The 26,805-nt window shown below is 40.2% G+C and overlaps 2 protein-coding genes across 6 annotated transcripts in view; one reads left to right on the plus strand and one right to left on the minus strand.

The window, feature by feature from the left end:
* Window positions 1-181: 181 nt before the first annotated feature.
* SNAP23 (synaptosome associated protein 23) lies at window positions 182-24,514 on the minus strand. Of its 2 annotated transcripts, none has more exons than XM_075030635.1 (8): window positions 24,356-24,514; window positions 14,259-14,364; window positions 13,655-13,696; window positions 11,758-11,806; window positions 11,150-11,267; window positions 7,551-7,703; window positions 6,834-6,978; window positions 182-4,225 (listed from the first exon to the last, which is right to left on the minus strand). In XM_075030635.1, exons 2-8 carry the CDS (start codon window positions 14,313-14,315, stop codon window positions 4,160-4,162), a joined length of 630 nt encoding a protein of 209 aa, XP_074886736.1. In that variant the 5' UTR covers window positions 14,316-14,364; window positions 24,356-24,514; the 3' UTR covers window positions 182-4,159. The 2 variants fall into 2 exon arrangements, with proteins under 2 accessions (XP_074886736.1, XP_074886738.1); XM_075030637.1 differs by lacking the exon at window positions 24,356-24,514 and adding an exon at window positions 23,869-24,143.
* A 307-nt stretch (window positions 24,515-24,821) lies between these two features.
* The window catches only part of ZNF106 (zinc finger protein 106), a 45,240-nt gene continuing 43,256 nt past the window's right edge, over window positions 24,822-26,805 (plus strand). For 3 of the 4 annotated variants that reach the window (XR_012650786.1, XM_075030638.1, XM_075030640.1), the window contains exon 1: window positions 25,706-25,831. The gene's annotated coding sequence lies outside the window, so the exon portion shown is untranslated. Of the gene's footprint in view, window positions 24,841-25,705; window positions 25,832-26,805 lie in introns of those variants that run through there. The other variant, XM_075030639.1, reaches the window with a different exon arrangement.

Here is a 26,805-nt window from a genome sequence, read left to right on the forward strand (position 1 = left end):
TCAATTACTCATTGTTAGGCTCCTTTGCTACCTTGGAGTTATGACAGCTATCAAAAATTTTTTTTAAAGGGGGACAACACCATACAAAATACTGAATGGTGCTAAGTTAGTCCTGGATTAACCAAATGTGTTCCAGAAGACCATTCCTGTTTCAAAAAAAAAAAAAAAAAAGAAACAAACACACTGGCTGATGTACTCACATGTTTTAGCTCACAGCAATAAATAACTGTGACTAAGTCACTTAACAGAACACTGTTCTGTACATTTCAGCACTGTATGTAATCTGTTCAGAGTTTTACATTGGGAGCTTCAGTTTTCCCTTCTCACCACACCCCCTCTACAAGTGACACTATAAAACAATTTTATTTCCATGCACAATTACACTTGCAGCTTTTTAGTTTTGGAATTATTGAGGTAAAAAATGTTACCCTAGTTAACAATATAAACCACTCATGTATTTTTTCAGATCTGTATCACTTGCTCTCAATTTTCCATTGCAGTAAGATACTTTTCATCCATCTATTCAATCAACATTTAGATAGTGCATTGCTGTTTCAAGTGCAGCAAAGATGAATTAGCAACTGCAAGTCACTGCATTGTGTAAACAGCAAATCGTTTCACCATATAGCCTTCACAGAGGAAACTTCTGCAAGTCGCTGCACAAGCAGCATGTGCTGCAGTTCATACTACAGCTACCCCTGTGTTAAGAGGTTTAACTCATGTTTCATCAAGGAGTAGGCTAGCTTGCATTTACCAATTACCATCATTTAAGTGTATCCTCGGGACACATGCTGCACGCTCAAAATAGTTACATATGTGGGCTGTCCCTAATTTTTTTTTTCCTAGTTACTGGCAGAAATATACTATATGAGAAGTACTTCTTCCAAGCCACTCCCAGATACACTATTCTCTCTTACAGCTCAAAACCACTGCAAGTCAACACAAGTCTGTCTTCCCCCCAAGCATTCTGGGAATCTCACGCTGTACTAACAGAGAAAATACAATTTAAATTGCCTCACAAGTGAATTGCATTGGCAGTAGGGTAAAATACTAGATTTCCCCTACTGGACTAAGTATTTGCTAGGCATCTGTTACCAATACTTGACTGGAAAGGTTTTGGTGGTTTGTTTTTTTTTTTTTTCTTTTCACTTAGTTCCTTTGCCATCCTGCAGTGTAGTTCCCATGTCAAAATTGCAGTCTTTCAAAGAAGAGATGGACACATTTCATAGGTTGAAGTTAGGTGATGTTGATTATGCAAGGATGAAAACTGGAGTGTTAAAGAAGATCACAGTATTCCTGTCTTCCCAACCACACCCATTCCTTTGTTAGCATTAGGATTTCTGAGAGATAAAAATAGAAGGGAAACTTCCTAGTTGCATAGTAGCAGCTAGTTCTGCCAAGTTTTTCAAGGACGGGAAACTAAACAAAGACATTTCTAAGTGAAAATAGTTTCAAAACACATTCAGTTATAAAAGTATGTATTTTTTGTGCACAATATATAATTTTAACAATCAAAAGCAGAAACTGTAAACCTTCATTCTTAATAGCATTCAGAAATACAAAGACATACAAGTGTTGATTCCATCCCATAGATATGGAAATTAAACATCTATTCTACAGACAACAATAAAACAATCCAAGAAGCAGACTGTGTTTTTCACTAACATAACGGCACCAACTCCCTCATGGATTTGGCTCTTGCTGCATCAGAAAATAGTATTGATATTCTGCTAGTACTCAAGCTTAGAGTCTTAGAAGTTAATTTCCTCATATGGTATTCATTGCAATATTATGATTCTGATACAGCAACCACAGCATTCTCTCAGCCAACATGCTGATTTGTTGTTAGAGCTCAGGGAAGTCAAGAACATGGACTTGTAATTGCAAGGGAGAAAAACATTCCAATGTTTGGAATGAAAAACACTCCAATGTTTGGAATGTCCAAATGCTACAGAGCAGGTTTGCACTGTTGTAAGCAAAATAAGGTAACCCCCTTAGTCTTCTGGTCCAGGAGACAATCATTATTAAATAATGTATACTTTGCTTTTACAACCAGCAGCAAATATTCCTTCAGTTAACCTGAAGTTTGTAAGAAGGAAAAAAAAAAGTATACAACTCCCATATGCTTTCCCATTCAAATGCTTGTTAGAAATCTACTAGGCAATGTTCTTAAAAGTACTCTTTGCTACTTGTGTTTTTAAGCACATAATCTTAATTTACTAATGGGGTAGATAATGAGCTTTTAAAATTAATTACCTTTCCAACAACTACAGCCAGACAGAAGCCAACACACACTACTGAAGTATCCAGTCCCCTAAAAATGACATTACCTTATTCACATAAGGCAGTCTGCCACTGCCCTATTTACTACACGCAGCAGCTCCATCCTTTGGTCAGTTTTTTGTTGTGTTGGGGGTTTTTTGGGGTGGGTTTTTTTTTCTTTAAATATCTAGTTGTCCTGGGAGTGAACTGAGAATACACCAGTAATACTGATTGTATTTCTAGTAAAAAGAAAACAAAACACTTAACACTGTTTGTCTTGCATTTCAGCAGATTAGTGTCTTCTCTCTAGCCCTGGGATTCATTATTAATGGCTACAAGATACTTGTGGACCACCCTTCCAAAAACAACCACCCCATAATGCTATTAGTTCTAATTATTCCTCCAATCAATTTGGTTTGAAGATTTTTACCATCCAACCTTGAGTATCACAGGTTATTCCAAAGCACCATTTTCACCTTTAAAACAGGTATAATACATTGCTGTGTGGAGTTAAAATTATACAGGTCACTTGCAATTTACTTGCCAAAAAAAAATTTCAAGAAAATCCTGGGATAAATCTGATTATATTACAGTAAAACCAAACTGGTTTTCTTCTTACCTCACCTGGTCAGAAACTCCTCTATTCTGCAACAGAACAGGAACATTTTAGTTACAAGCAATGTGAGCATGTAGAATTTCCAATTGCCAGTCCCAAAGTCTGCAATAATAAACCAGTCAGGAATCTATTTAGAACTAGTTTATTTAGAACTAGCATACAGTTCTTGAATAGATAGTGCTTCCTCCAGACTGTGACAAAGAAGGTTCACAATAAGCTTCTCTGTTTTCAATAGGTTTAAGAAGCTCCCCCAAAGTCACTGCTGAGAGCAAACTGCACCAGATATCAGTCATTATTTTGCACTGGAGAAAGGCATAAAATGAACTCCAGTGAAAACTGGCCAAGACAGAATCTGAATCTGGATGTGAAAAAGCTATATGCTTTTTTCTTCCAGTTAAGATGCATCATTCTAACACTTAAAAGTTAACTTTTAGATAAGGGGCATAAAATTTTCCATCAAATAAATACTTTAGGGAGACAGTTTTATTTTCTTCTACTCACATGGGCATGGGGTTCAGATCAGGTATATATACACAAAACAAGTATTATCAGAACAATGCAGCATGATTTCCTAGTCATGGCCTCCAAACCTATGTCAATTTACAGTAAAGAAATGGAAACCTGTATATCCCTCTAGTTACCTTTACATTAAAGTTGATGTGGTTAGGAAGTGTTTTAAAGCCCTCAACCCACAAGTAGTAAGCAGTGGGCCTCTTCAATTCTGTAATCCACAAACTCAATCCCAAACAAATCATGTGGTTTGGATTGTAAAACTATGGTTAGCCTGCTAGAGATACAAGTCAGACAATATTCACCAAGTCCCTATTTTAGTGAACACACTCAATTTATGAGGTATTTCAAACAGTGCAAAGTGCCCTCTCCAACTTTCCACAACTGTGAATTCAGGTTACCCTGCTTGTTCAATTTCAATAAAGGACTGTATTTTGGGTGCAGGGGGAAAAAAAAAAAAAGAAGAAAAAAAAAGACTGGGATGGGGAATAAAACATGCAAGAATATTCTCAAAGCCATAACACTTTTAGCCCTGAGCAGTTTAAAGAAAGTGAAGGCAGATGAGTAGGAAGAAGTTATGTTGGCTGCTTTCTTGGAGTCAAGGCCATGTGTACATGAAACAAAAAAAAATAAAAGAAAGTTAATGCCTATAGAAAGGGTACTGCTTCATTTTTCCCAGACCCTCTTATTTCAGAATAGGAGAATTTTCACAGATTCATGAATATGGTGGCTTGCAGCTGGAGAGACAGTGTCATTGAATGACAGCAGGCTTTAATTGTCAATTAGTTTCTTGGCTCTGATGTTGGCTTGCTCAATGCGCTCCCTGTTTGTATCGGCCTGAAAGAGAGAAATTCATAGGTCATTTGCAGACTTCATGCAAAACAATTTAAATTCAAATGGACATGAACTTCTGAATTGCAGGATATTAGCGTTATGGTAGATAGAAGAAAAGCAAGTTGGAAGCTGGAAGTATTTTTAGCCAGCATATGCTGTCAATTTTGGCAGAAACTTAATCAGGAGAAATAGTTTTTAGTCTTTAGCTGACCCTCACAACATACAGCAGCTTGCCTCAGCAAGTCAGGAAGAGTATTAACAGAACAAGGGGATAAAAATTCCCTCTCTCCAAGTGTTTAGACATCTTAAGGACCTCTACAGGCAGCTTTGTGACTATGGACTAGAAGTAATATTCAAAACTGGAAGTGACTTATGGGCATAAAGTCAGAATTATTTTGCTTAGTGCAAAGCCCCGGTTTTCATCCACACACCCTCCAGTGTCCTAGTGTCATAGTATGGTATCTGTAAGAAAACCACTTTATTTTATAATTGGTTTACTATTATAAAGCATCAAAAGTCAGCCACAGCATTTAGGCTGAACAAATGTCAAAAGGCAGTTTCAGTGAGACATACGATAAGAAGCTTCGAAATAATTCCCCAATTATCCAGCCTCCAATGGGAAGGAGCAGGAGGGGTAATAAGCACAAAACTAGCCTCTGCCCTCACCACGAGGAATGGAACTCCCGAGAAGCTCTGCCTGTGCCAAGTATCTGCCATTTCACACCTTCATACTGCAGTGGCCTAGGAAGAGGACATCGGCAGTTCAAGCCCTTCCCTCCTGTTCTTGCCTTCCCGCCCTTTGGGTCAAGGGTTGGGTAAGGGCAGGAATCTACCACAGAAAACAGAGAATCTAACCTGTTAACAACACTTTGTAAACACATTGGTCTAACTACAAGATCTTTTTCTTAAAAAGTCAGTAATATAAGCTTCTATTAGGGGTTTATTCAGACTAGGAGTCCTGCATAACACTGCAGGCTACCAAAAGTCACCCAGTCAAGCCTCTATGTTTCCTAGGTGAATTGGAATCTTTCATTTTTTAAAAAACAAAAATAAAAGCATCAACTTTATTCTGAAGTTAAGCTTAATACTGCTCTTTGTTTCTTTATATGATACTGTCCTTTGGAGATTTACCCTCAATGTTTTGATTTGGTTTCCACACTGTTAACTAGATTTAAAAACAGTTATCAGCAGAAAAGGATTAACTTAAATATCCTGAGACAGGCTGCCAGTCTCAAAGCCAAGAACTGCACTTTCATTTTTATTGCTGTTTTGTAAAGCAATCCTAACTTGTTTACATCATATTCTAATAGTAAGACTTGATCACCAAGATTTATTCAGACCACTAAAATGAAAGACCATCAGGCCAAAACAGGTCCTTGAAACTACCAGAAAAACTACTGCTAAAACTAGTAATTCCCACTTGCAGTTAAATCAACCAGGCAGTTTTCCATCCACTTTATAAGCTGTAAGAACTTCACACTTAATTTTAAACGCCAATTCAATTTTCTAGTGTTCTTTAAAATGTTTGACTGCTTTTACTTGATAATCACCTCAGATCTGCAGTTTCAGGGAACAGTGAAAGACAATTAAGGCATCCTCTATAAGATCACATTGATTGGCCTTACTAATACCACAACCCCTAAATTACTAGACAAAATTGAGATGCTGACATATGTACAACTAGCATTTAGGTCAGACTAGCTCTGTATGTTTGAGAACATTCCATTCCCCTTGCTTTTAACCCTACTGGGCATTTAATGAGATTTTTGACTTCCCATTTTGTCTTAATTCTGTAATTTTACAGCAATTGGTGTTCACTTCTCCTTTTTTATATCTTTAATATACACTATTCATTAAAGCTCTCATTTCCTTTCTTAACCAGGATGCCTGTAAAAGAACTTCTATTCATTTCAGAATATGGGAATTTCTAAAATAAAGCTAACTTCCTCATAAGTTGCCCTCTGAAAGAAAACCCCCCAAAACATATTTATATATATAGATTCCTCTGTTTTTGGAAGTTAATCTTTAAAGCAATAAAATAAAAAAAAATAAAAAAAGATGTTACTGGCTGTGACTAGCTTCATGTGCACACGAGGGCAGACCATGTCCCTGTGCACTTATAAAACCTAATATTCCAAAGTCTCCGCAGCCCCAATATTAACTGTCCATGCGAATGAGGGTAATAAGTTACCTGTGTTTTATTTTACACTCAATAATTATAGTGACTTTTTAGGAATTCCAGAAGAATCTTGCTATTGTTAGAAATACCTATTCCCTACCACATACAAGATTCCCTGCAAGCAACAATCCCCCAGTTATACCTCCAGTAAATGTTTGCCCTTTTGGTCCAATCAAGTTTAGTTGTTTTCAGAGTAAGCAGTGACATGTGCTATATTTTTAGGTTTCCTGACACTCTGAAGCATTTGAATTTTCAGCTACGTACCCAGATACCAAAATATATCTCTTGTTCAAAACACTGCAACTTAGAGGATGGTATAATCTTAATACATATTTACTGCAAATACAGGCAGACAGGACAGTGAGCCCATTCCTTAGAATTTCTCAGTTAACAACCTCTAAGCTGAAGGCAGAGCACACCTTTGACACTTACCTTTACATTTATCCGGTCTATTTGTTTATTCTGGGCATCAATCTCATTGCCCATATCCAAAGCCATGTTTTTCAAATTCCCAAGAATGTTTCCCACTTGAGCAAGATTTTCATCCATTTCATCTTCTCTGGCATCATTTGTTATCCTGCTCAAATAATTAAGACAAAGTTTCCAAGAATCAAGAACTTGCTTTTCCCTACCCTAAATTTACTTTAATAGAAATTGTTTGTTGCACAGTTATCTGACAAGCAATGCATTCAAGCCAAGGTATGTTTTTCCACTTTTAAACCCCCATGTATTCCAAGCAAGCAGCCCACCAAAAAAGGTGCTAAGCTAACCACTATTACAAAAATAGCCTTAAAATTTAAAGTAACAGCTACCAGAGGAAGTTTAAGACATGAGTTTGTCTCAAATATACTTTATGACAATAGAAGTCCTTGATATTTTTAAGTCCCCCCAATAACTGAGCATTAAACTCTATAATCCTCACATTCAGAAACAGACTGATAATACAACCACCATAAAAAGTGTAAGATGAGCACTACAATACTGAAAGTGTAGGTGTCTGCCACCTCCTCTCCAAGCAGTAACAATTCCTCCAAGCAGTGGTAAAAAACTTACTATTTAACAACTTCACTTAAAATGCATCTGAAAGTAGCTGACAACAGCTAATTTAGGATTTCTGCTTTTGAGATTGAGAAATATGAAGAAGCACACCTTGTAATATATCCGCCACTTGGTCCTCCAGAAGTCTGAGGCTGCTGCTGATTTATACTTCTTGGTTGCATGGATATTACATGATCTGCTGAGTTCTCCGTTCCATCTCCCCAGGTTGCTCTGTAAGCCTTGCTAGCCTCAAAGTTCTTTGTCCTAATCCATAAAAATAAAAAATCTGAACTGCTAAGTCAGAAATATGGCTTCCTGACTGAAGTTCTGTATTAATCTAGGATTTTCAGAATCAATTGTCTTGTGCCTGAAAGAGATTACACCTTGTATAGACAAAGCCTTGCTCATACAATACAATTTCTTGTATCCAGATAGTACAAACATAACTGAGTTACTCTAGGGACAGTGATTAATTTGGTCTTAACCTTTAATACAAGCACAGTCATTTCCTTAAAGTAATATACCTTACCAGAAGAGGGGAATCTTATGACAGTGACAGGAAAGCTTACACTGTCATAAGATAAAGTTGCATTTACAACAGGACTTAGTCTAGAGTCAGGATTAGTTACTTTTCAGGGAAGAAATGGGGATGAAGGAAAAAAACTCCCTCAAATACAAATAGCTACACTATGCAAGAGAACCATTACTGGGTTTTGTCAAACATTTTCTGCTGCCAAGTCTTTCTCTTTAAAGTTAATGTTTCTCAGGTTAATTTTGATTACGAAATAACAGTGATCATGTTTAAATAGCTCCTTCATTCTGCAATTCCATTATACTAACTCCGTTAAAGTGACAAACCAACTTACCATTACACTTTTACCACACCATTCAGAAGAGAAAAAAAAATTAAAGAAAGCACGCTGACATGAAGCAAGAATCCCAGACCCACAAAAGCAAGAGGGGAAGAAAACATAACAGGAAAAATAGCTGATCTAAATTGGGGTCAGTTCTCATGAACCCTAAAGAACATATTTTGAGAATAACATTCTCATGTTCACCTTGTTTGCTGGCATTTTCAGGTTTAAGCTAGATTATCCAGACTCCACTGCCACTTTTCTGCTTCTTTAAAAGCCTGTGAAGGGAAATCTGTAGTGTGTTTCAGTACATGTAACTTTACAGTTAGAGATAATCAATTCCTATATCGGTAGTGCCTTTTAGTAGCCCAGATGTTTCACATCTGAAGAGGTGTGAAATTAGCTGTAATGAAGAAGTATTCCCCTCATTCTGGCATTTACGTAATCGAAAAAGGAAATTGTATTTCATAGGTCAGATCCTATGAAAAGTAATCTAGTATGAATACATCAAGGGGAAGAAGTAGAATACTTTCTCAGTTCATAATGGAACTGTTGCACCCAGGACAACCCTGAAGAAACCTAAACTAGTCAATCTAGCTCCTTGTGCATACACAGGCTTAAAGATCTCCAAGTTTACTGTAACTAGATTGAGCATTAGTATGAATGAGATTAAGATATAAAGCCACAACAGCAGGAGAGCTTTATATGCTTGGCTTTTGGATTAGCAAAGTCTTAGGTGCCAGAGGTAACTAAGGAATTTATTGAACAAAAACAAGTGGCCTGAAAACTACTTGCACATGTGAAGTAGACAACTAGAAACAGATTTGTTGCTCAAACTAAGCACAGTTAAGAACAAAGCATCTCACCACCTGAATTTTTTAAGAGCTGTTTTTCAAATTACTACACATTCACTTTTCTTATGCTTCATTTATGTAAGAGTAAGGCAATTTATATAACCTGTCAAACCAGCAAGGGCTCAAGCAGTTCAACATTTCCACAGCTAATAGTAATTAACATTTTCTATTCACGTCAGTATTACAATACATCACAGTCACAAGGCAAGCTGCATGCAGGCATCATGCACGTGCAAGCACAAATCCAATAGAAGCATCACTTCAGACAGCTGGTTAAATGTACATCTGCACTAAGATGACTGACCTTGTCCTAAAATCCGCTTTCACCAGTTAAGTGAATACAGCTTCTTATCCTAGTCTTCATTTTTAGAAAGCAAGCATCAGTGTTAGGAGAGAATAGAGAAGAAAGAATAGTAAAGACCAGCAAATAGGTAAATTGTTATTAGTACATAGATTATATTAGTGTACTGCCAGTATTTTGTGTTTTCTCAAAGCTTTTATAAACAATCTAAGCCTAGGAGAAATGAGAAAAACAATATTTAATTCAGCAAGCATTGTGATGTAGCTTTACCAAAAAAATGAAAAGCTTTGGAGATAACTGGTTGACAAATAACTCTGACACTGACAGAAAAACTGATGTACCGGTTGATATATGAAAGGCATTCACGGTTCCTTCTTCATTGCCCTCTACTTAGCTAGTAGATTTTTCTGCACATTACTGCCCTTTTTGGTACACAACTCCATTTCTTTTATTGTTATCTGTATAATTGGAGTGCCACAAGAGTTCACAAATTCTAAGCTTACTTAGTGTTAATAAGCTGCTTAGCTTTGGTGAAATAAGACCGTCAACTACAGAAAACAAAGACTGAGTGTGTCAAAATGCTCAAAGTCCATCAGCTTGGTAAAACTAATACAAAGCAGTAAGCACACCTATCCGGAGTTCAGGACAAAACTATCTGGCTTTTCAAGGTACTTAAAGCTCCAAGACTTTCAGCCTCAGAAGCCACATTCATACCTATCCTAAATGATCCTCAAAGTATTATTCTGGTGGATAAGCAGACTCAGCTACTCCAAGGAATTTTTACCTAAATTTCTGCTACCTCTCAGTTGAATAAGGTCGCTTTTGCTCATGTTAAAGAACTAAAAAAAGAACAGACACACTACTCACTTCAGTGTTCACACTCTTAAAATAACTTATTTCTGCTTTACCTGGAAGACCTATGATCACATCCAATTCACACAAATCAATTTGATACTTTGCTGCTTAAAGATAAAGCTAGCACACCTCCAAAAAATAAGTATTGTTTTCCTTATAATACTGATTTCTGATCATTGTTTAGGCTGTTTAGGTGTTTAGAAGTACAAATCAAGTGCCATACAAAAGACCAGATTACTCTTAACTGACTTGGATATGGGAGCCGTAACACTGATATTATAAAGATACTGTGAAGCAGGTCTGCAAGCATTTATGTAGTCACTAGCAAAAGATTAAAGCTTTAACACTAATGTCTGTTCTCCCACCATCTTCCTCCCAAAAGCACAAACATTTTTTAAATGCCTAGAGAACCAATATTACTTTCCTTCTCTGAAACAGAAGTTTTCTTGCTTTTAAGTTACTACAAAGCTGCGAAAACATTATTTTTTGAGTTAAATTTCTAACAGACAGGCACTTACATATAGCTGTTTGCAGTCCAGTTTGTTCTTATCTGTATGGACATTGATAGTATTCTACTAAATATAAACTTTAAGGAGATTAGGGCACAATTGTGCATTATACAGCAGCTATATTTACAGTGAAAGGGGCACAATATATGGTTAGATGCAAGTAAGCTTTAGTTACTCTCACGCAATATTAAAAGGGTGCACCTCTACAAACCAAAACAGTCAACTTCCCTAGAGATTCAGCATTTTTTAATTAGCTCTCTTATTAGATACCATCTTCCAGTACAGTAGCTATTGGGAATATTCTAGAACTTCACACCCAAGTACCAATTTAACTGACCTGTTACAAGGACAGACACAGAGCCCACAACACTTGTTGAGCTCTGTCAGTGTCTTCTCAGCTTCTCTCATATCCTTATTTATCTGGTCCATGCCTTCTTCTATGCGATTTAGTTGTTCTGGAAGAGAAACAAGTAACCTGAATAAACAGATTTGGGGAAGGTGGGAGTGGCATATTAACATTTCTTTCAAGCAGGAACTTACAAGTTTCAGTTCTATCTTTATACCAAGACTAATGCCTTTTTTCTTTCCTGCTTTCTGGGATTTTTTTTTAATTTTTAACAAAGATATTAAGTGATGTTTTCTTTATTACATTGAAAATATTTTCCCCTATCCTTAGAGCATCACAGTTACATTCATACTATTGTGGAAAGAAAAGGCTTCTGTAGGAGAGTTGTATTACATTGTAACTAACATGGTCTCTCAACTACTTTAAAACCTCTTTTAAATACTATAAACACACGGGAATAACCAATTAGCAAATCTCATTTTCACATAGGTAGTCTTTAATAAGCCTTTAGTTTCAGCAACAACTCTTGAATGATAATCCTTTTTCTAACAGTCATAAAATTGATTTTTAGTGTTAGAGAGGAATAATGAAGAACTCACCTCCCTGTTCACCCAGCATGGTGATAGTTTTGGTACCGACATCCTGGGACTGCAGAAAGAAGTGTATTTGCAGATATAAAACCAGATTTCAATACAGCAGTGCAAAACCAGGCCATCTCTATAGTAAATTTGATAAGCCAACCAAGTTTATAATAAAACTCCATGCTAGGAATAATTTCTGTAGCAAAGCTATGGTAAATTTCAAATTAGATCCTATGTTAGGCTGATAATAATCTCACCTGTTACACTACCACAATTGGTGGGGGGGTTTCTGAGTTGGTTTTTTTTGTTGTTGTTGTTTTGTTTGTTTGGGGTTTTTTTTTTGTTTTTTTAATACATTACAACAAGATGATAAAATTTATTGTAATACTCAGATTGAACTATGACAATGTCAAGCTAAAAAAGTAAACCTAGCTGTGTTTTGTTTTGAAGAGTGGCATTTAGTTCATTCTTTATCCCTACACCCTTCAACAGGGCTGACAAGGCCTTTAGTCCTGGAAGCCAGAATAAAAGAAAACAAAACAAAGCCTGCAAAATAATTTTTGCAAATTCAGCAGAAGAGATCAGGAAGAAAATAGCCCATCTCTAGTTTTAGAACCAAGCAAAAGAAATCAGCAGTGAGGAATATACCACTGTACAAGTCTTTGCTGGCTCAAAGTCTTGAATCTAGCCATGGAAGTTCCACCCATGCTTTACTGTAAACTGGCAGCACAGAACTGTCTATGGTAGGAGTCATTTTAGGTTCTATGAATCACCAAACTATGATACCAAGAGCAATTATGTCAGCTTATTAGATGTTCTTAACGTTTTTTGTTTGAGAGATGCTCATTAGGCTATGCCGATTCAAATGCCTCACTGGTTACAGTAGCATCCTCAGTTCCACAGCAGCCTGCTACTGTCTGGACAGTGAGTACAGGCTCTAAAGCAGTAATGATCAAACACTTTAGGGTCCGTATTAATTGGATTATTTTTTAGTGTTCTCACACTGACAATAAATTGTCTCAAGTCTTCAGCACTAAAAGTCTGGGCAATAACTTTGAAAGGCATTACTGCTTAGTCTCTGGATTCCCATTTGTCTATGGCATATCCAAGTACTAGCAGAATTGTCTTGTTGAACCAGTTAAGCTTTAAGTCTACCAGAGCTGACTATCAGCCATGTTATCTTACTCCCTACCAACAGGACGACCTATATTTTTTGAAATTACAGTATCAAAAGTAAACTTTCAGTCATTTTTTACACTGGGGCATGCAAGCTGTAACAGTGTAGAGGAACAAATTCCTCGCACAATGTCACCTAGACAAACCCGAAATACAGATTTATTTGTTTCAAGTCATATACAAGGGTGTTAAAGAGTTTCATCATCATATTTAACTATCTTTAAAGTTAAAACTGATGAACAGATTCTAAGAAAGTACATGCAGAGCTACTTTTGTTTAGAACCAAAAGCAGCCCTACCCTCTACTACCCCACTCAACTGAGCCCTACCCTCCTCCTCAAAGCAAGACATTTTCATGCTGTTCGCAGGTCAACCGAGCTAAAAGACAAATGAATGATATGAGAAGCAAGTGATACAGCAGCCAAAGCCATAACTGACCATCATAGAAGACTTCTTATAACTCATCTGTAACATCTGGAGATCAGGCCATTTTGTTTAAGAGGAAAACAGGTAAAAAGGATATTGAGCCTTCTGTGATCTGACTTTACATAATGTTTTTCACGTTATGTTTAAGTCATTCCAACTGTACTACTGAATTAAAGCAGCAACCTCTAATAATGAAGTATGTGTCTCAAAAGTTTGAGAAAGACAAAAAAGGGAGTAAGATCACTTTGTGATAGTTAACATGCTATTTCTTATACTTTAATAAATCCCCAGGGAATTCAAAAGCTTTTCCTTACCTCAACAGCCAAGCTGAGAATCCTCCTTGTGCTTTCCAAAGACTAGAAAGAGAATTTTAAAGTGAGTGTGTTAACAGTATGTATCAGTGTCTGAAAGTAATATTTACCAGTTCATTGCAGTAAGGCAACTAATAAACAAAGGTTCATCAACCTATCTATATGTAATAAACGCTACAACACAGTCATAGTGGCAGCATACTAGAGTTTTTTTCAGTAGCTAGTAAACCCTTTGTTTTTACTACTTTGCTTATCCCATTGGAAGGTCATTATAAAAGAAATATATTCAAACGAATTTTAGTTAAAAAGAGTCATGAAGTCTCAACACGATTAGGAATAGCGTAGGTACCCAGCCTGCACTGTCTCAGTAATCAGGACTGGGTGACCACTACTCAGTCAAGTAGGTGGCTTTACAATTCAGAAGTTTAAATTCATTCTTACTTTTAGGAGTAGTCTTCACCCCAGTATTTACCAAGTAAAGGGAGAGTTTGAAACATTCAGCTATACCCTTGCAGAATCGCTACCCTAGACTGTCTTTATTTTTAAAAGACATTGTAATCTTTGCAGATAAGTACTGTAATCCCAGATGGCTTCCTACAACATTTACCTCATCCGTGACCTGGTTGGCCCTCAGCTGAATTTCTTCAGGTGATAGTTCAGCCATGATGACGAACTATTACTTGTAAGTAATCACACTGAAGAGAATCTTCCCCCTGTAACAGGAGATAGCAGTTAAGCATCAGAATTATCCTTTTATCAGTGTTTTTAGTTGAAACTAGAAGACAAGTCAAAGAATGAAAGCCTATACATTTCATTATGCTTAGCATAGCACCTGGTTAGGACTAGAAAGCACTAAAAGTATTATTCAGCTGATATGACATAATGAGGAGCTAAAAGAAATCCAGGAACAATCACTATGTGAAATAGTTTCCTTTCCAAGACTTGGCTTCCTAAACATTTTTGGAAAATTCTATCTACTCTTAGTTTAAGGTAAAAAAATCAGGAAACAAAGTCTTAAGATAAAAAGCTTCTCCATGTTGGAGAAGCACATTGGTTTACCCAGTAATCCAGAAAAGAAATTCATTAAGGCATTTAAAGTTACTAGCATAAGCTTGAAATCCCTCAAATGGAAGGGGAAGAACACTTCAACAGATAGTCAGAAGGGGAAACACTTTCACAGACCAAGCACCATAGAAGGATTCCAGTAACACTCTAGAAATAGTTGTTCTTACGGTATGGTGAATCTCTCAAATACAAAATGATCTGCAAAAGTTTTAAATGGTATGTCTGCAACTCCAGCAAAGGTTTTCAAAACTACCTTTCTCATAATAAAGTTAGGATCAAGATTTTCATAACTGAAGTCCCAACACATCATGACTGAACTTTTGCTATGAACAGGAGATATGTTTTTGCCTGAAGAGACAAGAGGAAAAAGCAAGCCCATCAATAAGTGCATTCTTATCAGAGCCAGGTTTTCAGAGCTAAGAATCTGCATTTTTATTGGTGGAATGGTAATAAAGCCAGCACCCCAGCAATGGGAAAACAGAGCTCCCAGGCTATACAAGAATTTAATGAGATAGCAGATGAACTGAGTAATAAGAGGATTTTAAGAATTTTCCCCTTAACTTTAGATTAATCCTTGCTCTTTCACATGAGTAGCTTCCAACTAAATTCACATTATCCATTGAGACCACGCCAAATATCCTGCTTGACCAACAGAACTACGTTCCATTTTTCCCTACAAGATCAACATTTTAGAAGGCATAACATTAGTAACTGCTCCTAGAAGGGCAAATTCATGCAGATTCACCCAGCTGTTAGCTAAAGAATGGATGTTGTTCACCGCTCTTTGCAGGAAGTGTGCATACCTCTGAGGGTGAATTGAAATCAAGACACCTAATCCTTTATACCTAATCCCTTACAGCTGAAGTACTTCAGGATTTAGAGAATATTTCAGCAGGTCTGGTCTTTAGCACCTAACATACCTCCTCGGCCTAAGAGTATGGCTCCAAGAGGTTTATCCAAGTAGGTGTCAACACAAGTTAGTTTTTGCCATCGCTAAAAAAAAACCACACCAAAACCTCAGACATTCTCACACAAGGCCTCTAATACCTCAGTTTGGAGTACTCTAATCTCACTATATAATCACAGAGTTATCTTTTCATTCACAGGCTTAAGCTCCTTTCATTAGGTTTATTTAGGGCAGCTCAGTCCCAACTTTGAATTTGGGAATGCCCTTCAAGCTGGTTTACACAGCTAAGGACCAGTAAAGCAGGGACAGGGAGTAAAGGACCTATTTTCACTGAATTAGATTAAGCATAGGAAAATGACATCAAGCTGGTTCTTTGGGTTAAGATCTCACATTTACTTAATATTCAGAAACAGGATAAAATTTCAATTATCTAGCTGCACTGAACAAGCAGTATCTGGATTACTGTAATTGTTGCAGGCTTGGCCAGCCTTTCCCTACTTTGGGTGCTATACAGTCAGGCACTTCCGCAGCTTGGAGCCATAAAACACGTCTCATCTTGGACAGCAAAAGAGATATCATGTCCCCACCCTATGAATACAACAGCTTGCCAAGAGTCCCATTGTAACTGCAGAACAGGGCCGGAAAAGCAGCTGTACTCCCAGAGCGACCTGGAGATTTCTTCTGCAGCAGCCCTGGTGTCCTGCTTCCCTTTGCAGCTGTGGTTTCAGGCTGCCCTTGAGTTCACAAACCAGCATAAGCACAACTGCTGGCCTTGTGTAACCCTGGCTCAGAAGCTGTATTTGAGTTACCCAAGAGCCATACTGCAGCCAACACTACACAACACAGTAACCGTTTCTTTGCTTTTGAGACAAGGGCATGAAAATAATATTCTCAAACATGCATAAGAAGGATTTGTTTATAAAATAAGTCTTTAATGGGTAATAAGACTCTTACCTTTGAACAGATGTTTGCAAATACATTATACTACTACCTTCATGTTGAGAAAGCACTCAAAATCTGAAGAAGAATGCATACTTTATTAGGCCAGATACTGAGTTTTGTGTTTTATACAATAATGCCAGAATGTTGTCCTGTGCCACTAGAACCACAAGTTCATGGAGAAGCCATTGAAAAACAAGCCAGCAGTGAGACTGAAAAAGGAGAACGAAAGAGACAGTCAGCACTTCCAACTCCCAAGCTAGTAATTCTTGGTGGTACAGTTTGGAAGGTAACATACTACTGGAAGCTGACAGTCATGAATTAATTTCAGGACTGAAGCTCACATACACTATACTAAATTCACCCTGGGCTTGACAACCACAATACTAATAAAGTCCTATGAAAGAGAATGCCATATTGAAATCTGATAGTAATTACATGAAGAGACATAGCAATTACATTAAAAGCTACTTCATGTACTATTAGCTATCAAACTATTCCCACCAACTTTGTCCTATTTATGTTAGCTCACTAAGGAACTAGCAATCCATCGACACAAATAAATCACTACTAACACACTAAAGCAGAAAGTGTCTGAAGTTGTATCTGACACCAGACAATGGCTTCAAAACACAAGCACTTGCCACTGAATCTACCAGTTCTAACAGATGACAGACAAGCTTTGCTTTCCCCTAGCTTGCTCACAGCTTCCTGAACAACTCAGCTGCCAGATGGCAAGAAGTCCTATGGAAACCCACAGCATTACTCCCACTTTTCCCCTAAATCAATGGTATTTGGTCTTGAAACTGTTAATGAATTGACCTAACACTGAAGAAATCCAGCTGCAAAATAGGAAGGAAAAAAAAAACCTTTCTGCACAGCAGACACCCATAATACAGAGTAAAAAAGTTACTTGCAGGATTCCTCAAAGCTGAGGTATCCATGTGCTTACCTTCTGATGCTCATATTTGGACACCTGTTGTGTTTTGCCTCTTGTGAGATGAAAAGAATCTATAGTATAGTTCATATGCTCAATTTACAGTTACTAGGATAACTGACCTATGTGCGAGGAAGCTAAATAAAACCACTCAAAACACTTGGTTAAAAGACAGTGTTCTGACAATCTTATCAAGGATAATAGGGCACAGCTACTTGCCAGTCTTTTCTGATGATTTCTTGAGGTCTTGCGTCACTGAAAACAGTGACAGAACCTTTCTTTCTCTGGACTTCCCAGCAAGCTTACCCACCTTCACTTTTCAGCCATTGCCATTAGAGCTATGCAAAACGAGATTGCATTTCCCTCTTAACAGGTTTAAGAAAGTATGCTTTTTGAATTGGTTTGACTATAATGTCTGTTTAAAGCTGAATATCCCAAACTGATGCATTAGACTCCAAAAAGCAGTAGTTTTATTCCCATTAGTTTATACAACTGAGTTGGCCAGCATTGCTTTTGTAAACACACACACAACGTGCACAATAGCTCTGCAGAAGAAGTTAGTGCCATGAGGCAGAATAGAAAGAGACATTCCCTAGGCAGTAACAAAAAGACTTCTCACTACACAGCAGTTTAACATCCAAAAAAGCACACAGGAGTAATTGAGAAGAAACAAAATATTTCCAAAAAAGCCTGTTTCCAAAGATGGAGATATATGCTTGATAGCTGCCTGTCTAATTGGAATAGCTGGAACATAGTAGGTGACTTTATTGCAAGGTATATCTAAAGAAGTTAGAACACCCAAGATGAGGCCATTTGTATTGACATAATAGCTTGGCTATTCCAACAGAACACAGTATACATATATAAAGAAAGGATATTCATTCCCCCATCTTTCTGCCTAGGAATCATAAAGCACCCACTGAGGCATCCAGCTCTTAAGTTAATGGTATATGACAAAATGATTTTATACCCAAGACATTAAGATTCCTTAATAAAGACAAAATATTCAGGGAGGAAAATACATGACATGGCTAAAGTGTTCCTGGCATGTATTTTTATTATAATGTAAGACTTGCTAAGGTAACCATTTATTTTAATATCAATGCTCAGTGCCTTTTTTCTTTGCTTTCCCTCTCCTACCATTTTTAAAATCCTAGCCACAAAGTAACCAAAGAAAAAAAGACGACAGCCTACAAAGAGACTTCATAATTATATTACAACAACATTCTGCTATTTTAGTTTATTTTCCCTCCAGAGTGGTAAGTTTTAAACAAGAAACTAACGTGCCTAAATACAAAGTAGAACTCCTTTAAAGAAGGACATAATGTCAACTGTATTCACTTTTTTTAAAAAAGAGTACTCTGCAGTACTTACTCCATTACCAAATCGCAAGTATTAAACGCATTTCAGTGCAACTCCGCCTCTACCCCTTGCATAGGAAAACCTGACAGCTACAGAGTATGCAGAACTAAGCTTGCTACAAAAAACACATTTTCTTGAAGCAATGGGCCTCATGAAGCTTTCCTACCATGAAACTTAGAAGACTATAACACATTCATCGTACTAACTATCACAGTCTTATAAAAAGGAAGATTCATCAAGAAACAAGAGCAGCAAGGAAATAAATGCAGGGCCTGCAAACCATAAGAATCTGTCTTTTCTGCCATGCTTTGTTTTGGAAATGGTGGGGGCAGAAAAAGTTCTTTGAAATTCCAATTCCAAACACAAGCTTTAGATAAGATGTTATCTCTTCACAAACTACTCATATTGTGCTAAGACACCCTTTAAGCTCACTATTATAATGCATATTAAAATTAGGATATTACAGTCCAAGCCAGTTGAGGATGGATTAGGCTTAAGTTACTTCTATTCCTTGGAAAAAGGGAACAATAAAGTAAGGGAAATAAATTTACGTCTGTACAGACATTTCTTCCATTTACTATGCATTTAGGCATGGCTCCAAAAACCCTGAAAAATCTTCAATACACTCTCCTATGTGAAGTTGTTAGGCTGGAGAAGACTGAGGAAAAGACACAGCAAAGGTGATTTTACAGAACTGTTTAAAACCTCAGGGTATTTCCTGCAAAAGAATGAGGTATATGACACACACTTTTGGGCTGACTTTAGCATGGTGCCAGACCCATTGAAAGCATCATTGGCTTAGAGATCTTAATTTGGTTAATCGACACACCCATACAGCAGCTGGAGCATTTTAGTAGGTTCTTTTTCTAACCTGAAAAAACTGGAAGGTGATACAGATTGATGCAAGCTATGGCTATGTCTATGTTAGCAGTAGGGTGATCCCATGAGAGTATAGAGCAAACTTTAATTTGGGGAAAGCGCTGCTCACATTACCACATTTCAGATGGATCAGTCACAAATACTTAAGCAGAGTTCTGCCCCAACCCCAGCTACTGAATTGGGAGCTAACACCTGCCAAGTCATAACTTTCATAAGACTGAGAGCAACAGAAGCAAATCTAGTGTTAGTAATACCCGCAGTGACCTGATGTCTGCATGTGTAAGTCTCCAGTTTAAAATATCTGCTTGTGATCAGAAAGCTAAGACAATATAATTTTATCCAAAAGCAGCTCTCTGGCTGGGATTCCCTGAGAATAGGCACATTAGAAAACTGGGGGGAAAAAACCCAAAACAAACACAAACCCAATGCTTGAATTGACAGAGCCCCAAGGTCAAAGTACTGTTTTATGCAGCCAGCAAAAACTTAGTCGTCTTTGCCACCCATCTTCCCAGAACACACAGTAAAAAATTAACATGAAATCTTTCTTTCTTGTCTCTGTCATTCGTCTAAGATACTCCTCTACACCACTAAGGGTTTTTCTTACAAGTGTTTTCTTTTTCATTCAGAATTACTTGTAAACCAGATGCCAGCTATTTATGCCAACATTCATTTTCCAATGTAAACAAGTTTCAAAAGCCATTACAACAGTGAGTGTAATGCACAGTCTTTTCAAGGGGTTTCCAATCCCAATAATCTTGTGAAGCTTGTAAGACACTTCCAAGGTAGTGAAAGCTCTAGTAGGCAGTTTACATGCTGTTTGAATATGCTTTTCTTCAGCACTAGCTGAGAAGCAATTCTAAGGCTTATTAGCTCTAGAAAAGAAGAAAATTTACTTCCTTGTTTTACAACAGTCTTGGCATATTGAGGCTGTGCTACCCAAAGCACTCAAAATGCATAAGAATTTTTTGTCTTACCAATCTTTGTGATTTAAACCAACTACAGGCTACCACAAGGCCTAATAAAGTGCTTGCTCAGCTGCAATTACACAGCCGACATCTGGAAAGGACTGTAGGCAGGGAGACGCTGTCAAAAGTGACAAGTTTTCTTAAGCCAGACAGGTCTATTTGCACCAGACCAATAAATTGTTCTGATTGCTTGCACTTTCACAAACCCACCTTGAATAATCATAAGATTTTTGTCCAGCATCTCTGGCTGACATGCAGCAGTTTTGTGCCTCTGACAAACTGAATGCCTTCCAGAAATTTATCATACATCGATCACATTTGCTAAATATCATAAATTAATTCCTTACCATCTGGGGGTACTCTATTTGAACCTAGCCCCTTCTCTACCAAGTTATGCTTCTAATCAAGATCACAAACTTTTCTACCTCCTTCACTGATAACTCCAAACTAGAAGTTAAGCACAAACACTTCCTTTTTTTCCTGTTAAGGATATTTTGATAACATCAATAACAGACACCAGGCTGTGCCTTGGTGCCTGGTTCCCTAAATGGAGAATAAGTTAGGGGTCCACAATTTTGAGTAGGTGTTGTGGTTTAACCCCAACCAGCAACTAAGCACCACACAGCCGCTCACTCACTTCCCCCCCCACCCCACCCAGTGGGATGGGCGAGAGAATCGGGAAAAGAAGTAGAACTCGTGGGTTGAGATAAGAATGGTTTAATAGAAGAGAAAAGAAGAAACTAATAATGATAACAGTAATAAAATGACAACAGCAATAATAAAAGGATTGGAATAAACAAGTGATGCACAGTGCAATTGCTCACCACCCACCAACCAACACCCGGTTAGTTCCCGAGCAGTGATCCCCCCAGCCCCACTCCCCGCAGTTTATATACTGGACATGACATCCCATGGTATGGAATACCCTGTTGGCCAGTTTGGGGCAGCTGCCCTGGCTGCGTCCCCTCCCAACTTCTTGTGCTCCTCCAGCCTTCTTGCTGGCTGGGCTTGAGAAGCTGAAAAATCCTTGACTTTAGACTAAACATTACTTAGCAACAACCAAAAACATCAGTGTGTTATCAACATTCTTCTCATACGTAACTCAGAACCATAGCACTATACCAGCTACTTGGAAGACAACTAACTCTATCTCAGCTGAAACGAGGACAGTAGGAAGCAAAGTGAGAGAAGAAGAAACAAGCATAATACTTTTGGCCATGGAAGACAATAGCTGTGAGAGCTGACAGTTGGTGTAAGACTCTCTTTAATGCCAAAACCATAAAGTTTTTATTAAGTTTGCCTTCTAGAATAATTTTTTTTCCTCTCTCTCAGAAGAGCTATTTCCAAGCTGTGAATGAAAACCACATAAGTCCTACAAAGTGTTCCAGCAAGACTCCATGCTTATATCTTCATGTTGTTTTCCTCTTCAACAGCTAGTGAAAGGTTCTGGCAGTCAGGAATTAAATGTTGCCGAGTCGAGTGGAAAACTTTCATACATATAGGTCCAAGTTACTCATTTTTATAAAATAATGATAAGAAAGAATCCCACCCTTTCTGTTTCCAAATAACTATATTTGACTACCTCTTCATATCAGATAAATCAAAAAGTAATACTTCTACTTTATCCTTTTAACATAATCCACTAGTAAGAATACCAAAGTATTAAACCTTAAAATCCTACAATTCCCAGTTCACTAGTTCATTCCTTGGACATTTCATATACATACCAGGGAAGAAATTTCAAATAATAGCTACTAACCAATACATCCAAAAGTATGGTTGAGAAATGCAGTCTATGCCCCCTTTTGGGTAATTTTACCACAAAGGTAGGAACCAGGAGATGACACAACCCTGCTGTTGCAGCAACTGACTGAAAGCCAGTATCTCATGAGCTATGCTTTAAGCCATCAGCAAATTGGTACAGCCTCAGGTGATCACAGATGCTCCCTCAGTTTCTTATCTTGTAAAGCAAGTTGTCGCCTTCCCCAAAAGACAAAAAAATTAATGAAACAATATTCTTAGAAAAATGTGAACATTAGTTATGAAATTTCTGTGCATTCTTGCAAAGATAAAAAATTAGAGAGTCTATAAATTAGATGGCTTTGTACTGAGGGTTTCTTTTTTTGTTGTTCTTTCAAATTCTTCATATCACTAATGTAGAAGGAGATGTTTTGTTAAAACCCTTCCTTAACACAAACAGTTACCCTACTTGTTAGTCAGCTGAAATTCAGCCCAGCTAATGCTGGGTGGTACAAGGTATCAGCATCAGAATGTACTCCTCCATATGATATGCCTACAAGATAAATGAATAAAGCATCTGTGACCCTGGGGAAAGAGGCCAGGGCCCAAGAACAAGACACTAGTCTGCATGCTTCCTGCTTTCTCTTATCAGCTTCCTGAACACACTGCACAGAGGCGATAGTGCAGAGAATAGGCGCTAGTAATGCCACCTCCTCTGTGCAGTGTGTTCAGTTCTATATTCATCTCAACAATTCATTTTTGTCCCTGGAAAAGCCTCGTGATGCCTCCTCCAAATTAGTTACTGGCCAACACAAATTAACAATCAACCCTAGATCCACATACAGACAGCGACAGATTCCATTTCTTCTTAATGACACGAACTGTGCTACATAATAAGCTACTTCAAAAACTGCAGAGCAGGGGAGGTCAGGCATATAGCTTGGTTACTAGACCGACAGTAAGCAATTAATTGCTCAAGTCAATGAATCAAGCAATTGACATCATAGGAGGCTTTTGCTTTGTCCCTAAACACCTTCCTACATAGCTGTTCTCTCTGCAGCACAGAAACAGCTTTGTTTATGAAGAATTAAAGTAACACCCAGCTGCTTAGTTCTGAACACTGATCACCTACTGCCCTTTTTAAGAGAGTGAAAAAGAGGAAGGTAGCTAGAGAAGTTGCATAAAAAAATTTCCCCAGTTTCTTAAGCTCATTTGTTTAGGTTGACAAATCATGCGTGTTGTTTTGATAACCTTCATTGTATGAAGCAGAAGTAAGAGTGAAAAAAGGTGAAAGAAAAAGTGAAAACCAAAGCTGACTTCATTAGCTTCGCGGAAGGGCCAAGGGCATCAAGTTAAGAGGAGGACAAAAGCACAGGTTGCTTCTGATGCTTATTGTTTACCACGTACCACAACGGCATCTCACCCACTAGTCCAAAGGCGGCTGGGCATAACGCAGCTGACGAAGGCGTAGCAAGGGGCGGGTTTCCTCCCGTACCCCACTAACAGCTCAACTCGAGGGCTCACCAAGCCAGTAAAAAAAAAAATACCTGGAAACAGCGCTGACCCCCCTCGCAGGGGAGGGCCGGGCGAGGCCTCCCGGCACCGAGGGCACGCCGAGGCGGGGGCTTGGAGCGCCCTCCCGGGCCGCCCGGACCCCCACCAGGCCGCCTCCCGGCCGCCCCGTTACCCCGCGCTGACTCGCGGGCCCGGCAGCCGAGGCAGAGCGGCACCCGTGGGCCAGCGCGGCCGGGACCGTCCCGTCCCGTCCCGCGGAGGCCCCCCCCGGCCCCCGAGCCCGCCCCACACGGGGCGCTACGCGGCAGGGAGGCGGCCACAGACCGGATCCGCCAGCCGGCTGCCCCGCCCGGGCAAACCCGAACCGCCGTACGCTTACCGGCGCCACCACTCACCTCACGGCCCACAGCCGCCGCCCTCGAACCGAACCGAGCCGAGCCGAGCCACGCCACGCCGTGCCGTGCCGAGCCGCCCCTTTAAGAGCCCATGTCCCGCCCGTTCCCGGTGCCGACCGCCGACCTGCGAGCCCGTCACTGCCCGTCCCCCGGAAGCGGGAACCGGCACCACCCAGCGGAGGCGGGGGCTGCGCGCCACTCCCAACATGGCGGCAAAAAGCGGACCCGCCCTCGCCACGCCACAGGCAGGGCGGCGGGAACGCCGGGCCGGACGTCGGCCGCCGCGTGCGGCCCGTGTACACCCAACATGGCGCGACGCGGGGTGCTTGTGCGCATGCGTGGGCGTCCCGCTCTTTTTCTCGGCGGTGCGCTGCCTGCCGTGTTAGCGCGCTGGCCGTGCCGTCAGGCCTCGCTAACTGTAGCTACGTCAACAAATGGCACAGTACAGAAATAACCCTATTTATATCAGTGGGGCTTTTCTCCGGGTAAGTTGTTCTCTATCGGGAGGAAGCGTGCCAGCCCTTTTTCCGTCACCAGAGAAGAGAACGAGGGTAGAAAGGGAAAGCTGCCGTTCGGAATCACGGACCTCATCTTTCGTAGCTGAGCTGGGTAGCCTTTCCTGAGACATGTTCCTTCTTGGGCGTGGATAACTTCTTCCCTGTTCAGGCTGCCGTTAGGATCCCGTGCCTGCCGTGAGGCTGCTAACTGGGAGTGCCGCTCGGAGCATTCGCAGTATCGAGGCCCACAGCAGCTTAGGCGGCTCTTCAAGGCTGTACAAGGCCCCTCTTCCAGTGGAACCACTGTGATCCGGGAACGGGGCCTTGGTTTCCCTTCTCTCCCTCTCAGGATGCTCAGAGCCCTGGCGGGGTTTGGCTTCTTAAAAAGTCCCATTGGGCTAGAGCGTATCGCGCGCTGCCCGGCCCGGGCACAAGCAGCACACGCTCTTGTCCTTCTGTCTTTCGGAGTGCTCTCGGGGCAGGTTTCCCAGATGCGGCAGGGCTGGCCCAGCACGATGTCGGCGGCTTCTGGCTGCTGAGGCACCTGCGGTCTTCGGCGCCCGCCTTTTAGAGCGGTAACACGTAGCGCTGCGTGTGCCTAGAGCGCTACGTTTACGGACAATAATAACGTTTATTAGCGTTATCCGCAGGTAAATGCCCCCAACTGCCAGCAAGCGCCGCTGCCCTCGCGATGAGTTTCGCCGCTGCCCAGGTGTCCGGCCGCCAGGACTACGTTTCCCGGCAGGCCCCGCGGAGGCGCAGGCGCACCTTCCGGCGCGCAGCGCGGCCGCCTTCCTGCCGGCGCATTGGCTGTGCCGGGCGGTTGCCCCGCCCCGCCGTGCGCCGCGGGTCTCTGTGGGGTCGGCCCGGCGCTGGTGCTGTGAGGGCGGCGGGCCCCGGGGCAGGCGGCGGCCGGGCCTGGTCGGTCCCGGCAGGGGGATGGGTTTCCGGGCCGCTGGCCTGGTGAGGGGTGTGATGTGTGAGTACCGGGGTTAGGGGGAGCAGAGGGCTGCGGGAGCTCTGTGGCGGCAGCGGGGGTGATGGGGGGTGGCTCCGGCTCCGGTTCTGGCTCTGACGGAGAGGGCGGCCTAGGAGGGGAGCGGGGCAGGCCCGGCCCGACCTGGAGGGGCTGCAGCGGGTACCTTGCCTTGGGGCGGGCATACGTGTCGCTTTGCGTTGTGAGCATCCCTTATTGCTGCGGTGATCCCTGAACTTTGTTGTGCTGTTAAATACAAGCTTTGTTAGAGCAGGTTCTCTGTTGCAGATGTGTAGCTGTCGTGCTGTCTCTTCATACCTGCTGGAAACCTTTCCAGAGTTGAAGTGTGGCTTTGGATAGAGGGTTGCTTAGTTAACTTCCTCATAACATACAGCTAAAAAACTGTGTCGTAGTGAAAGCGGGTATGAATGTGATGATAAATGTCTGGTAACCTGAAAGGAGTGGGACTGATAGTGTGAAACGTGTCTTAATAGTACAATGAAATGTGAGGTATTTAAAAGTAATCGTTCATCGCTGCAAGCAGCGTAGTTCATGTGCAAACATATTAAGAACTGTTCAGGGGTGCTTATGAACTTTAACTTGGAAAAGTTCATGAACATTGGATAGAAATGTCATTGATGATTAAAGTTTATACTTCAGTATATTTTAGTGATAGTGGTTTGATAACAATAGTCTCATGCAAGGAGGAAATTTTCCGTTTTACCTTCTGAAGTGCAGCTTTAAAGAGCTTTGTAGAACAGGTGAGTTCTGAGGTGTGACCTGAGAGAGAAGAGGGTTGAGGTTTGATGGACTTTGTTTTCAGCATGAGTTCCTGGGGCTGCTTTTCCTATATCTCTGCTGGTTATTTCTGTTCTTTTGTAATTTGCTATTTCTTGCAGTCAGCCTCAATTACTGTGTTAAAGTAATTGACTGTTTTGCTGAACGGATAGATCCTAGCCTAAAAAAACCACTTAAGC

Source organism: Buteo buteo, chromosome 6 (genome assembly GCF_964188355.1).
Source record: "Buteo buteo chromosome 6, bButBut1.hap1.1, whole genome shotgun sequence".
In the NCBI taxonomy this organism is placed as follows: domain Eukaryota; kingdom Metazoa; phylum Chordata; class Aves; order Accipitriformes; family Accipitridae; genus Buteo; species Buteo buteo.

What these genes read in the sequence shown, in the direction of transcription:
- SNAP23 (XM_075030635.1), bottom strand. Translation starts at nt 14,315, where the DNA reads ATGGCTGAACTATCACCTGAAGAAATTCAGCTGAGGGCCAACCAGGTC. An exon ending in CCAACCAGGTCACGGATGAG is followed by an intron (nt 13,697 to 14,258) that starts GTAAATGTTGTA and finishes TTCTCTTTCTAG; the next exon opens with TCTTTGGAAAGCACAAGGAG. An exon ending in TAGACCGGATAAATGTAAAG is followed by an intron (nt 4,226 to 6,833) that starts GTAAGTGTCAAA and finishes TCTCTCTTTCAG; the next exon opens with GCCGATACAAACAGGGAGCG.